Source organism: Simochromis diagramma, unplaced genomic scaffold (genome assembly GCF_900408965.1).
Source record: "Simochromis diagramma unplaced genomic scaffold, fSimDia1.1 OVJJ01000571.1, whole genome shotgun sequence".
Lineage (NCBI taxonomy): Eukaryota > Metazoa > Chordata > Actinopteri > Cichliformes > Cichlidae > Simochromis > Simochromis diagramma.
This window is the reverse complement of record NW_024386885.1, coordinates 1798406-1813162: the sequence shown is the minus strand read 5'-3', so window position 1 is coordinate 1813162 and position 14757 is coordinate 1798406. Positions and strand designations below refer to the sequence as shown.

At 41.7% G+C, this 14757-nt stretch overlaps 1 protein-coding gene across 8 annotated transcripts in view; it reads right to left on the bottom strand.

The window, feature by feature from the left end:
* The window catches only part of kcnq5b (potassium voltage-gated channel, KQT-like subfamily, member 5b), a 124456-nt gene that overhangs the window by 12925 nt on the left and 96774 nt on the right, over positions 1-14757 (bottom strand). For 3 of the 8 annotated variants that reach the window (XM_040033487.1, XM_040033491.1, XM_040033490.1), the window contains exons 4-10: positions 10837-11012; positions 10090-10215; positions 8444-8554; positions 7939-8034; positions 6156-6250; positions 1869-1895; positions 105-161 (exon numbers count right to left, since the gene is read on the bottom strand). In XM_040033487.1, coding sequence (XP_039889421.1) covers positions 105-161; positions 1869-1895; positions 6156-6250; positions 7939-8034; positions 8444-8554; positions 10090-10215; positions 10837-11012 — 688 coding nt within the window. Of the gene's footprint in view, positions 1-104; positions 162-1868; positions 1896-6155; positions 6251-6493; positions 6583-7938; positions 8035-8443; positions 8555-10089; positions 10216-10836; positions 11013-14757 lie in introns of all 8 variants that reach the window. The other 5 variants (XM_040033488.1, XM_040033492.1, XM_040033489.1 and 2 more) reach the window with 3 other exon arrangements.

Below are 14757 nucleotides of genomic sequence, written 5' to 3'. Positions count from 1 at the left end.
TCTCTCTGAGGCTGCACAGCCTCCTACAGATACCCATGCACCAAGAATTAGTCAGCATTCCCAAAGAAAAACTTCATGTCACAGGGAGCAGAGATGCTGTGTACCTATGTTTCCGAGCAGTACACCTCCTCAGTAGCTTCTGTTTATTACTATGATTTTTACTAAAAACCAAGGGGAGATAGACACACGGTGATGTGTTACATGAAGCAGAAACAGATGAGAGAAAATCTTTCTGTCTTAAACCCTCGTGCATCTAAACACCACTTTCTTAGTGTAAGCTCTGCAGAATAACTGAGTGATGAACCTTTGCAGGACTGTATGCATGAAGTCTAGGAAGTACAAAGTAATACGTTTACCGCTGGAGTTTCAATTTGTCGACCACTGACATTTAGAAGCAGCAGAACGGAGGCAAATTGAGCTTAGTAGAGAAAATGAACATCTACAGGACTGTTTGAAAAAGGCTGCAATTTGGTGAGTCACACAGTTCATGCCGATATCCCTCATTTAACTATGTGAATTCAGCTGGGCCATGGCAACAAGTGCCTGAATCACCAGTGAGCGGACAGGGAGCTTTACACAGTCGTGTGGGTTTACTGAAGGTATAAACATGCAAATCCATTTTTGTTTCCCATGTAATGTTTTGGTTTCCTCACTGCCTTTTCTCATATATACTGATTCTGTTAATAAAGCAAGGCAGCTCTGCACTGACTGCACAGTGTGGCGTTTAATCCCTCCTCTCTAGCTCTGCAGTAGAGACATAAATAGAGTTGGGGGTTTTGCAGAACCTCCATCACCTTTTCTACATTGTGGTGTATTTCATAAACCGGGTTCAAAGGGAAAGAGTAATGTAAAAAAAAAGAAAGCACGCCTGCCTTCAGTTCGCAGCGGTGGTTTGCAGACAAACATTTACTCAGTGTTTCATAACTGCAAACACAACATATTACATCACACAGCCTCCACTGCCCTGCACACTGCCCTCCCCAAATGAGTCTATAAATGCATTGGCTCAAAGAGAAACATCAGGAGCACTGATTAAGCAAAATTAAGCAATATTAGGACATAATCACACAGAATAACATTTGTAATAAGTGTGTAATAGATACCTCAGGCAAGAGGATGGTTTAAAGCATGAGAAAAATGGTGTGTGTGTGTGTTTTTGCCTGTGTGTGTAGTGAACGTGGTGTGTAAATGATTTTATTTTTTCTCTTTTGGAGAGAAAAAGCAATAAAAAGAAAAAACAGCACCAAACAGAAAGTCAAAACAGTGAGTCATACAGAGTGCTTGTGTAAAAGTGGCTGCTTTTCCAGGCAACACATCATCACCCTTATGGCCTTCAGCTCCTGTTAGGGCACCTGTTCTGTCTGGGTGACCATGCAGGTCGCACAGAAGTGTGGCGGAAAGAGCCCTCAAAGACGGCCGGCCATTGTTTGAACATAACGATGCAGATCACGAGTGTATTAACAGAACTTCTTCAGCTTTGTTGCTGATTTTCCCAGCGCTCATTCGTTTGCATTAGAGCATTGCAGGAAATGCTTTGTACCTTCTACTGAATTTAAGTGAGTGATAAAAATAAAAGCTGCACCACATTTTTGATGTCATGCAACATCAGATACATCCGGTGTAGCTAAGTTGTCCTAAAGGCGATGACACCTTTGGTTTCGCGACGTCATTAGAATAGAAAGTAAATATGGGCGTGGCCATGGGGAATCACTAATGAGTGAGCTGCAAAGTGCAGATGAAGGTTGAAAAAAAAAGTACTGCGCCGTATCAGCTTTGTTGATACATTCTCTGATTTGACGCCCAGCCCTATTTCCAAGTCATGGACTTACAACACTACGTAACACAGCGAAGGTCAAACAGTCACAAACCTTGTGGTCGACTCTCCCTGCTCCTTCCTGCAGCAGACAGATCAGAAAAGGAAAGATATTTGAGAACACATCTTTTCATAAAACTTCAGTAATAGTACAGTGCTTATATCAAAATACTGGTGCTTTTGCAAGTTTTAGCCCATTTATTAGAAATCTCATATGTTGTATTAAAGAGAGTTTAACTAATATTTTCCACTTTGTCTTGCATCAATTTTTGTATGGTAAGTTATGTAATCTACCACAGTGAACAGTCTTATTTGGTCAAAGTTACAATGTTATTGCAAGGTAATACAGTGCATCATTTTTTATTTTGCAGCTTGGTCTATTCCAAGACCAAGGAATATTGGGTATCTAACCCATTATTACAGGACGTTCATTTTCTGCACAACCGCAGTGAGAGCCTGGTTCACACTACCGGAAATAATTTGGACCCGGGCACAGTGGAAGCTGCCCTCTGCCAGGTTGCCCTTGGTCATTAATACTGGTCATAACCTTCTAGAATTTCTAGGCAAAGCCAAGGGGGCAGGGTTTAGAGTTCAGATGAGGTTCCTTCGAAGAGTGGCAAAACTCTGGATGGAGCATGAGGAGCTCAGTAAGTCAGGAAGGACTCTGCTTAGAGCTGCTTCTCCATCACATGAACAGGAGCCAGCTAGAGTGGTTCAGGTATCTAACCAGGACATATCCTGGCACCTCCTAGGTGAGGATGAGGTTAGTCCAACTAGCAGGAGATCCTGGAGCAGACAAGTGTCAAAGTTTTTGTGAAGTGGATGCATTATTCCACATAATAACATGAACTCGTTTGGCTTAATGAAAACCAACAAACCAGTTTATAAAGCCCACCCTGACGTGTACTGGACAGTGAACCTGCTGGATGCTCTTCATGTTGGGTAATGCAGGTTGTGCCTCATATACTTAGCACCGAGGCTTTTCCAGGCAGCTGATTTCTATGTTTACTTTTGCTTTGCTTTGCAAACCTTTTCAGCGTGTAAAGTTAGCGCGGCCTCAGCAGTAGTGTTAACGGCAAATGCGAATTCTTCTTTAACGGCAACATCATAAATGCAAAGTATATGTCCACAGTGATGAATGACACACTCAGCATGTTTAAAAACTCCTTTACTCTCCAGTTGAAGTCGTGATGATGTGAGCTTTAAGAATTCATTAAAATACAAGTTATACATGATTTATAACCGAGGAGCTAAAACCTGCAAACGCACCAATGTGTTCAGCATGATAGGGAGATTTCTGCATCACAAGCTTTGCCAGCAGCTGTTTCTTTCACAAGTGCAGAGGATTTGAAGGCCGCAACACATCGATCAATAAGAGGCCTGATGGTGGAAGCCTTAACAAACAGCAGACTCACTACAAACATGCAGGTTCATGCACACTAAAGCAGCAGCAGCGAGAGAAGAAAGTGACTTAAGGACTGCATGTTTCACACATTACTCCTTTAAATAAAGTAATCATAAAGCTATAACTGTACATTATACGTAACCATCTGCAATGCATTTATTGTATACATTGCAGATAGCTGTCCCAATATTTCCAGGCTCCACAGATGGCTTTCAAAAGCACATAGGAGGGGTGGAAAACAAACCCCAATCACTGGGTGTTTGCAGGGTGTTTAGGATGGATACCAAAAAATGCACAAATCATAAAATTTTAAAAATGTTCTTTAACCAAAGAAGAAAAGCTCCCCATTTCTATAATTCAAGGTGCATAACTAGCTCGAGTATTAACGTTTAGCAGCTTGGTTAGATGCCTGGATTATATCACAGAACTGTGGATAATTTTAAACAGATATGCCAATACTAAAACATGAAGGGAGGCGAGCTTTTAAGGGCAGCTTTTCTGCTTTTATCATGTGCTGGGACGATACCAGTCATTTCCCACAGCACGTGCCATCACACTGTGATGACCTGTCATTTTGACTTTCATTTAAATAAAAACATTATTGTGCCAATTGAACCCATGTGGGTTCTAGAGATTTATGATCTTTTCTAAAATGTGTAGTAACAGTACGTGGGATTATAGCAGTCATGCAGCGTATGTTGAGGTCTTTTATTCTGAAAGGAACAGGAAGAAGCTCTTTTTAGATATACATAGAGCAAAGCAGGTTTTGGTACAGACTGGGCAGCTTCATGGATAAAGTGCTCGTCTTAGGTCATTTTAAAGAATAGAATTTGCTGGCTGGAGTAGACACGGTATGATTTATGAAATAATAAATCAGAGGCAGGGATGTTTCTGAAACTTTCTTAGTCATAAAAATTATTCAGGAACTGCATAGTTAAATCTTTTACCTCACAGGGTATGAAACAAAACTTCAGGAGCTTCTTTTCCAGCACATGTTCAAATTCTGATCTAGTCCCAACAAACTAAACATGAAGTCCATGATGTTTGTGTGGGACAACATGGGTGATGAGATTAATGCTAAAATGCAGATTGAATTTTTTTTGACATTGAGACAATTTAAGAAAAGGAACACAGCTTGCAGTTTTTTTTAACTTAATTCCATTTTCCCAACTTTTATAAGCAGAAGTAGAAGCTAAAGTTTGTTTTTATGCTGTTATGCGACAGGTATGTCAGCTGCTGCCGTGCCTGGAAATTATCTTTGAGTTCCAGCATCCTTGAGTCAGCACATCTGTTGGTGAGGTGTGTTTACGTTTGTGAACTGGAGCCAATAAAAATTTGGACAGTGCCTCAATATGTGGGGACGCGAATAAAAATAATGTGTGGTCCCATTTAAAGTGTGACACCTTAAGACAGAAACCAGGTGAGGCGCAAACATGGAACCTGTGAATTGGCCTTCAAGCGGTTTCTGAATGCTGAGAAGCACCTGCAGCCAGGCAACACTCCTACGACTCAGACAAAAACATGTCAACTTTGGTGACGCGGTCCAAACGGTTATAAAGAACACGTGAACACCAAGGATGATTCGGATTGGGCTTTTTAGAAACTTGTTCTGACACCGCTCACACAAAGTCAGGTAGATGAAAGGAGAACTTTCATGTCATGACTTGTTTTGAGCAGACGCGCATCTCACATGGTGATATGAGCATTTAAAGTTTACCCAGAATGCACTTTTTGAAGTGAATTCTCTGGGGCGTCTGTTCCTCTACACTGCAGACATTAAAGTTGTGTTACTGAATACGATCTGAAACGCTAGGATGTATCACGAGATACTGAAGCTCAGAGATGGTTATAGAGCAGCGGTATCAAACTCCAGGCCTCAAGGGTCGGTGTCCCTGGGTCAGCAGACCTGAATCAAATGATTAGTTCATTACCAGGCCTCTGGAGAGCTTTTTAGGAGGTAATTTATCCATTTAAATCAGCTGTGTTGGATCAAGGACACATCTAAAAACTGCAGGACACCGGCCCTCGAGGCCTGGAGTTCCCCACCCCTGTTGTTGTAGAGAAAAACAAATCTTACTTAAATAAAACCTTGATTGTGACACTCGTGGTGATTTGGTTGCAGTTTTTAAAAGAGATTAAATGTGATTTTCAGTCCTGAAGGTTTCATGTGGATATAATAAATACTGACACTTAAAAAGCCTTTAATTTAAAATCATCCCTTTTGTACTTTGAGGGCTGTAAAATTTGAAAAGATTCGCACTATGAAGGTAAAATTACGTATGGTTTTATTATAAATACCAACTTTCCTGTCATTGACAGTAATATGAAGAACCACTTGATGGAAGTTGACGGTTTGACGGCACTGGGGGAAATTTCTCAACTCTTTCCGCATCCCTCATCATTTTCTGTAAAAAAGCTGCACTACAGCTAAAGCTTGACACACTGACAGACTGAAATAGGTGCGTCCCTCTAAATCACTCTGGGCCCTGGGCTTTTGAGAAGATGAGGGCTTTGAGTTCAAAAAGCCCGATTGGCTCATTGAAGCCACAATTGGAGTCATAAATAGACGTGCTATGAAAGGGTGACGGCTAAAATTGCTGCCTTGGTCCCTCAAAGCAGCGAAAGTTCCTGGCCCGTTGAGCACTCAGCGCACAGACGGAGACATTTATAGAGAAGCTGATGAAGGAGTCAGCTTTTTTTACATTAATGGAGCCTGGAAATTGTCTGTCATTTATAAATTAAAATTCTAAAATCACTTCTTCTATAAATTTTCAATAAAGAGAAAAAAAGCAGATACGTAAAACGACAGGACAGAGCAGGAAAAGTGAATAATCCAAAGAGGATCTAAATGAACTTTAAATTTGCAAAGTTGAAGTGCAGGAAAGGAATGTGGCACAGACACCAAATACAGACACCAGCTGCCATAGTTGTACCTACTTTGTAGGGCTGCAGGTATGCAACGCCTTCAAGTGAGGCTTCCAGGTAGCAATGGAAACCGAGTTCTCATCAGCCGCATAACTACGCCAAACACACTGCATGCAGAATACACAAAAAAATAGGTGGAAGGGAAAAATTAAAAGACCCCCCTCCCAGAAAAAAAACGATAAACAGACAGAAAAAAGGTAAAAAAAAAACAAAAGAAAAACAAGGCCCCAGAGGGAGTCAGGAGAAGAGGAGAAAAGAAAAGAAAGTAAAAAAAGAGCTGATTAGTGAAAACTAAAACACGGATGTGTCACACGTCTGGGGTCGGCCGGCGGTCAGGCATGGATACATGCCTGTGGATAGGCAGGAGGCTCTCATAGTGCCGCCACGTGGCGTCCAGGTAGGGCCTGGTGCTGTCGGTGGAGTAATAACGCCACGCAGCCTGGTACAACATGGGGATGCACAGGATGAAGAGGAGGAGGAGGAGGAGATGGGAACATATGATGGACAAAAGGAAAAGGAAGCATGTGGGGAAATATACGAGGAGGTCAATGTGAGGTCAGCACCAGTGAAAGTCAGGATGAAACTAAAGGTGAGTGAAGATCAGGTAGCAGGACGGAGGGGATCGTTGGTGTTTCTGTGCTTTATACCATAGACTGTATATAAACGACAGACATACAGTGGGAGGAGTTTTCTCTGTAACTCAGCTCTTGATTTAACATCGCCGTGGTTCCTCAGACCCCAAAAAATAAACAAAAACAAAACAACCATCCCCCCAAATAACCCTGCCAGGCTTTCGGATTGTTTCAGACAATAAGCTCAGTAGGAAGGAAATGTTTTTGACACATTTAAACAGCTGCTTTAATCCAAACTGGATTTCATCTGAAAGCTGATGACGAGTCCCAGGTATTTAACCCAGGATTGTCACGTTGGAGTTCGTTCCGGACATGTTGGCCTTGTTTGCGAGTTGTTGTCCCACCCTATCATCATGTCGTTTGTTAAGGTCATATAGGACGAGGACTGAATGTTGTTAGATCGTCCGGAAAGGGACCTCAGGACCGAATCATAGGTGGCAGATAGTTGGAGTTGTCGGACACCACTTCAGTTCAGTGGACAGAGATGCTTTCAGCCACCTACAACACTGACTCCTCATCAGCTTTAAAAACTGAAGAAGCCTTTGGAACGTCAAGAGATCATCTAGATTAGATGAGCTGAACAGACATTTCAAAGCATAAATAAAGTCACACAGTTTTTTTCTCCTTATCATGAATCTTCCTTGGGCAGTGGTGGTTAGCGCAGCTGCCTCACAGCAAAAAGGTCCTGAGTTCAATTCCACCATCATGCCGGGGTCTGTCACACCTATAGGTGTGAATGTGAGTGCGGATGGTTGTCTATGTGTTAGCCGTGGAACATCCCTCGGTTCCACCTGTGCTTGTAACGCCTGCTTTCAAAACGGCAAGAAAAGAAGAAAAACAGGAATCTGCAATCCAAATGGTGATCTCATGGTAGCCGTGACCATCTTTTATATACAGTCTATGGCTATACTAGTAGGAGGTGAAAGAGATGATTGAGCTTTGAGAAGATGAGGAGAGAAGTGGGCTGCACAGGGTGACGATATCTGCTTTTCACTGGGTTTCGTCGAGTCCACGAAGGAAAAGGACAAAGTGGAGAATGACAGTCGCTTATAGATTTTAACAACACTACAGTGGATTGAATCGTCAACGTTAACGTCTTCATCGTCCAGCCCAAAGCAGAGATATGTGTCAGAGACAAAAGAATAACAGGGTGTCTGTTTTACCTGGATGAGGTAGGCCGCTGGGTTTCTTCTCTTCTCAAAGTGCTTCTGTCTGTGCTGCTCCTGGACCTTCAGGGCAAAGCCTGAACCCAGAATACCCTGAAATGATATAAACAGCAATAAATACACACACCACAAATACACCATGATGTGGTTTCGTGCACTGGTAGCAGTGACTTAAAGAGAGTATCCTAGTGCTCCTGTGCAGGCTTCCAGAAGTCAGCCAATAAGAAGAGAGCGGGCAAGCGCTAAAACAGCTTGTTTCAGAGAACTTTTATGTCCTCAAGTAGGAACATAATTCAATTTAATGACTGAATTACTGTGACTGGAAATTAACTGAATGTTCTATTACAACAATACAACAATAATTATTATTATAAACTACAATAATAAGGTTGTAAATTTACATTAAAAAAGAAGCAAATTTCATAAAAAAGGAAACTTTACGAGAGAAAAAAAATGAAAACCTGTTACAGAAAACTGATTCATAAAAAAAAGAATAACTTACAGCTGGCAAGGCAAAGAAGGAGATGCCGAGGAGGGCGAACCCCGCGGACAGCATCCGCCCCGTCCACGTCTTTGGCGTCTTGTCTCCGTAGCCGATGGTTGTCAGGGTGATCTGTGAAAACAATGATTATTATCAGGGCCTGATGGATGCTCATATGCAGCCCCTGGCTGTTTAAACAGGGAACTTTTAAACAAATGTTATATTTAAAATTAAAACTTGTGCTGTATCAGAACTCGCAAGTGACCTGGTAACGCCGACGTTGTCTATGACTTATCTAAACATCTACAAGCTATTAGTAGTTTTTTTATTTAACAGTAAGACGTCATTAGTTGGAAATTATAAAGTCGTGTGGAATACCTATGCCTATATCTACCTATATGAGACCTGTTTTTAAAGGCATCTTTTAAAGGTTGTAGGACAGAAACTGGTTTCATCTTTTTGTTTGTGACTCAGGCAGCTTTTGCAGTTTTGGTGAAATGGTCCTTTAAGTGATATTAAAAAGGGGTTATTTTGTTAGTAGACTTGAAAATGCATCCTCTGCTTTACTTACACTAATCTATTAAGACTGCTTTTATTTCTGTCAGACTGCTCAGTGTTAAATGTCTTCTGGTACGCATCGCTCCATTGTATTTGCATCTTTTTCCCTTTTGCATACAGCCTGATTTTCTCCATACAGAGACATGATTTTAAATGATGCCTTCAAGCACTGCAATCACATCTGAATGATTAAACCTGCGCAGAGGCTTTAACGGGCGTCAGTCTGTGCGGCCTTGGTTCCAAGAACGCTGCTGAAAGCCGGCGGCTCAAATGTTTATTCTGCCTTATCTGAAAAAATAAAGTTTTCTAAGGCACCGAATGTGCACTCCTCTTGTCCTTTATGTGCAAAGACCTACCGAGCATCTGATGATGTTGTGCAGATATACACGGAGAGGGCGTTTTGACAATATGAAACCTCAGATTCAATGAAAATGGGACTCAAACATCTCGATGTCAGCAAGTGAAGTTTTAATAGAATTAAAAGAGTTAATTGCAGTAATGATTTAAATTGATGGTACTTAGTGCATCAAAATATGACTGCTGGATAAAAGCATTCTCATGTATTCAACAAAAGCCTGAAAAGGAGCACTTAATGAAGTGTATTCACCATTTAATGACAGGGGCAGATGTATCTGGCCGTGGACTGAAACTGGCAGAAAAACCTTACTTGGCTTTATTACTGTGCCGGTTTTATCTGCCCATCTGTACAGATATCCATCCATCTACCTCTTTGATTTGGAAGCCTGAACATTTTTCATTCAGGCTCTGATTACCATTCATGACAAAGGCCATTTTACACCATTATGAATTTCTGAGCTGGATTAATAATGGTGTTTAACGGAGCCGTGCAGGACTAATGTTTATGGACGGCTGTTGGTGCTCAGAGGCAGAGCTGAACAGGAGATAATAACGGCAAGGATTCTGCTTTTCTGCATCCAGAGCACGACACACTCATCTGAAAATACTCAGAGTAAAACCTGTACTCTGCTGATGTCCAAGAAAGTCTAACTCAGGAGGGTCAGGTGGCTGCAGAGATTGGCTGACAGCTGCTAAAAAAATCATTTCTATCAGGGCTTTTTACTAAAGTACAGAAATTCCTCCAAACTCACCGTGCCCCACCACAAGGCATCCGCATACGTAGCAAACTCATTGTTGAACTTATTCTCCACAAGGTAGACAAGGAACGAAGAGAAGATGAGGACCAAGAAGCCGATGTACCAGGCGGTTACCAGTTCCTGCAGAAGTCAAAGAGGTCATTCAGAGTTTAATGGTGGAAAAAGGAGCATTTATTTAATGCACATCGACCTAAAACCACTTTTCTCTGAACACTGAGGTCAGAAACAGAAATAAAATAATGACGTGATAGGTCACGACCCTTTACAGAACCTTCCTCTGATGCAGTCCCTTATTGGTTTAGACATAAATATGATAAAACACTGCGACCAACTTCCTGATGTGCTGCTAAAACAGCTGCTGAGCTGCCTGCTCTGAACTCTACAAGACCTCTGAATGTGCCCAGTGTTACCTGCAAATCAGGGACTGCAGCTAATCTGACTCATTGCTCTGCTCGAACAACGCTGTAGGAACACAGCTGTGCTGGTGTGCACTTTATCAGGAACATTTAGGTAGGTGATGAATGCTCATGAAACCCTCTGTGACCTCAAAATAGCAAGGAAGAGCAATCAAACTATCATGCAAGATTAGTCTACTAGCTTAAAAATAAATAAATACTGCATAACATTTCATCTTTAACACCTTTAATTGTTTTAATCGTATAAACATAGCGTTACAGAAACATCTTGAGATTCCCTGAAGCTTGATCAGAAGCTTGATCTGCAGATGCCCTCCTCGCCTACCTTGCTGTGTGCGTAGACTACAGAGCCCAGCAGCTTCCAGGTGCCTCCCCTTCGGTCCATTCGCACCATTCGTAGGATCTGCAGGAAACGCAGGCTTCGCAGGACTGACGTGGCAAAGATGTTGCCCTGGCTACCTGCTGACACCACCGCCACTGACGCTATCAGCACTATGATGTCTGGAATGAAAACACAAAACGACGGCTTACCAGCAGAAGAGGATACAATTCTTTATGAAGCTGCCTTTAAAATGATCTGCACTGATAAATATGTGTTTTCAAACAGAAATAATCTATACAAAGCTACACTATACAGACAAATCTGCTGGGTCACCAACACACGATGCTCCTGGCATGCCAGAGGAAGACGACCACAAAAAGGTCAGAAAACTTGAAATACAGTTTTTTATTATGGTGGATTATGAAAACTGATTTCGATGCTAATGCTAGCTGAAGTTTGGACCTCTGCAGTTACTGAGTCAACAGAGCATTATTCATGTTTATGCACTTTACCTTCTCTGTGCTTGATTTTATACACCTGTGACTGAAACACTTGAATTCAAAGGCTCAGAGGTGTGCACCAACACTTGTGCACAGAGTCTATATCTAAAGAAAAAATTTAAACCGAGGGAAAGTTGGCAGAACCGGACTTCCACAGAGTGATAATAAAACATCAGCAGTGCTGAAAGTGGACACACAGAGACCACCTGGAAGTGTAGTTTTTGGTATTTATGGGTGGTGCCAGAGAACTTTATGATCCCAGAAAGGCTTCCCGACTGTGCATTATAACCCTGGAGACCAGCCTGGCATACGTTGACCTGCTGTCAGATCTATTTACTGGAGATATATATTACTGTAATACTCATTTAAAAGTGATTAAATATTCAATATTACTAATATCTGAATGGACTCGAATATACACGCCACATGCCTCTAACGGCCTGTGGAGTGAATCTTACTTGCTTCGGGGTGCCTTGCTTCACTGCCTTCCTTCCATAAACGGTCAGCTACGTAAACATGAAACAAGAGCTCAGAAATTGAGTTTTTTAATCACTAATTTCAACACTCAGCTCGCTGCACAACAGAGACTCAGACAAACCCCACAAAAGCTAATACAAAAAAAGAAATGGGATAAAAGATTTATCATTAATTTACCATCTGACAAACAGTATGAGACGCTGTGCGATTATTAGGGGTGCAACGATACACAAAATTCACGGTTCGGTTCGGTTCGATACTTTGGTGTCACGGTTCGATATTTTTTCGATACAAAAAAATGTTCATGCCTTTTTAATTTGTCATTTATTAAAATTATAAATATATATTTTAACTCAAAAGTACAGTTTTTAAATTTAATGTTGCTGAAACAAAAGTAATTAAAAAAATAAATCTCAGGGCTCGCAAAATTTCAAAATCCCTGGTAGCCCTTCGGGCAGGGACTCTTCAGTTTTTGGTAGCCCAAAATAAATGTAAGTAGCCCGAATAAAAAAGAGAGCAATTTTTTGATTGATGTTTTGTTTCCTTTACAATATTATACATTAAAGTATAAAATTGTAAAGGAAACAAAACATAAATCAAAAAATTGTTGAAAAACAAATTACAACATTGTATAAAAATTACAATCATCAACTCAAATACTTGGTTCTAATTGAACAGAAATTTCTATGAACTTGTAAGAACTGTGTAGGACATGAATCAGTCTGTGTCAGATCCTGAATTTGAAATTTCCACTGAAGTCACGGGTAAGAGACAAGTGGAACCAAGATCGAGGCCATTTGCTTTTTGAAGTTTGCAAAGACTGCTAAATTGTGCCAGTGGTAGTTCACTCTTTGCAACATAGTAGCTGTTCTAAACAGATTTTTCAGGTTTATTTTTAGTATGTTATTTGCAATTGGTGTTTGTTCTGGGAAAGATATTGCAGACTGAGCAATAATGCATTTCTTGCATTTCTCATGGGTTCTAATGGGGGCCTTTCTTAAAATGACTGGTCCCAGTAACAAAGGCGCTTGTCGACTCAGAAATCGAGAGAAAACCAACAACACACCCGGCAGAACATTATGTTATTTACACGGGTGCACATAAGTGGTCCGCATGTGCGCATTCGCTGTCAAAATAAAAGACGCGCACCAGATAAGAAGTTGCAACGCGCGTTTGCGTCCATATAAAAAGCACTGTTTTTGTCCGCTAGAGTGGGATTTTCACGGCACATTCCGCACCACATCTCTGTGCGTTCATCATTTGTTTGAAGCCAGCTCACCTCCTGCAACCACTTTTCCGAGAATACGCGCTTCTTTTGTGGTTCGGACTCCTTCTGACATTTCTTTGGAGGTGGAGGAACACCAAAGTAATTGCTTAAAGGAGCTTCTTCGACATCTTTAAGAGTTTTAAACAAATGTCTGTCCTCCTCCAGAAAATCTTATGTACGCAAACACGCGTTGCAACTTCATATCTTGTGCGCGTTTTTTTATTTTTATTTTTATTTTTTTTTTGACAGCGAATGCGCACCTGCGGACCACTTATGTGCAGCCCCGGTTATATAGCTCGTCATATCGCAGCCACAGAAATTCTTTTGTCCATGAAACCATAAAGCTGCACTTTCTTTTTGCCTTATAGTCTGATTTGTCATAACTTTTCCGTTTTGCGGTAAGCTTTTCTTTGGCTGTCACTTCTTCACCCTGACCTGTCTTATTTGGCTCAGCAGAACTAAAATATATATGCTGCTGCTTTTACACACACACACATAACGGTCAGCGATTCTCTGCGCGATCAACCTCTCATATGTTTAAGCTTGCTGCGGGAGATTTCACTTGTCATGTTTGCATAGTAAGCTAACAATTGATAAGACGATGTCAGAGGAATTGGTGCGCAAATTATCATCACTCACCAATCAGTGCTGTCGCTCTCTATACACAGTTCGCGCGATTGCAAAGTGAAAGCAAAAAACAAGCGCAAATTCAAACGCGATTTCAATATGTCACATATTGACAGTGGCTCACCGATGCCAATGACATAATTACCCAGCTACATTTCCGAAAGAATGCAAAAGCATTGACATATATTTTTCCTTCCTACAATAGTCCAACGGGCAGGGCAGAGATAGATTTTGGTAGCCCGACTGGAAAAATCGCTAGCCCCAGGACGTCGGGCTAGCGATTTTGCGAGCCCTGTGTTACAGGCATGGCCCTTTAAGGATGAAGCCTGATGGGAAATGTATTCGGGATGTGTGTAGCGGGACTGCCTGGTGTGTGTGTGAAGAGAGAGAGCGGAGAAGGGGAAAAAGTAACGGTTAGCTACAGAAGAGACGAAAAGAAAATAAATAAAAGGAATATAATAACTCCCTCGACAGCCAGAGTTGTGTCGGCGATGCTCGCTGTGAGTAAACTGTTTCAGCCCACTGTACGCGGTGTTCGTGCCTTAGAGAAGAAATAAAGTTCGGTGAAGCAGTTTCCTACGCCTCCTTCGATCTTTTTGCTAGCGGAGTTGACCTGTATAGTAAGCTGTTGCCGGCTACGAGTCAGTTACGGAACCTTCAAGTAACTGCCAGAGGTTTCCTTACTACGGTTCGGGGCCGCGGATCTGGCGCGGTAACACCTGTATCTGATTGAGGAATCACTCATCTTTGGAAAAGAGAGTTTATTACAGAGAAATGGCTCTTTCCAAAATAAAAGCTATACTATACGCTTCTTCTGGGCTATATTCTCAGCAGCATATTGTAGCGGGTCAGGGCTGTTCGGGGTTCTGTTTGTACAGTTATGTTTTGTTTATGTTGCCATAGTGACGGGTGACGCCCTCTCGCTGCGACGGTGTGTCCTTCCGGGGTCAGAGGGCGCTCTGTGTGTTGTTGTTGTTGTTGTTGCTGTGCGGTTGCTGCGCTGAGCAGTTAGCTAGCGGCAGTGTTCTTCTGCAGATGTCAATAAACGGCTGT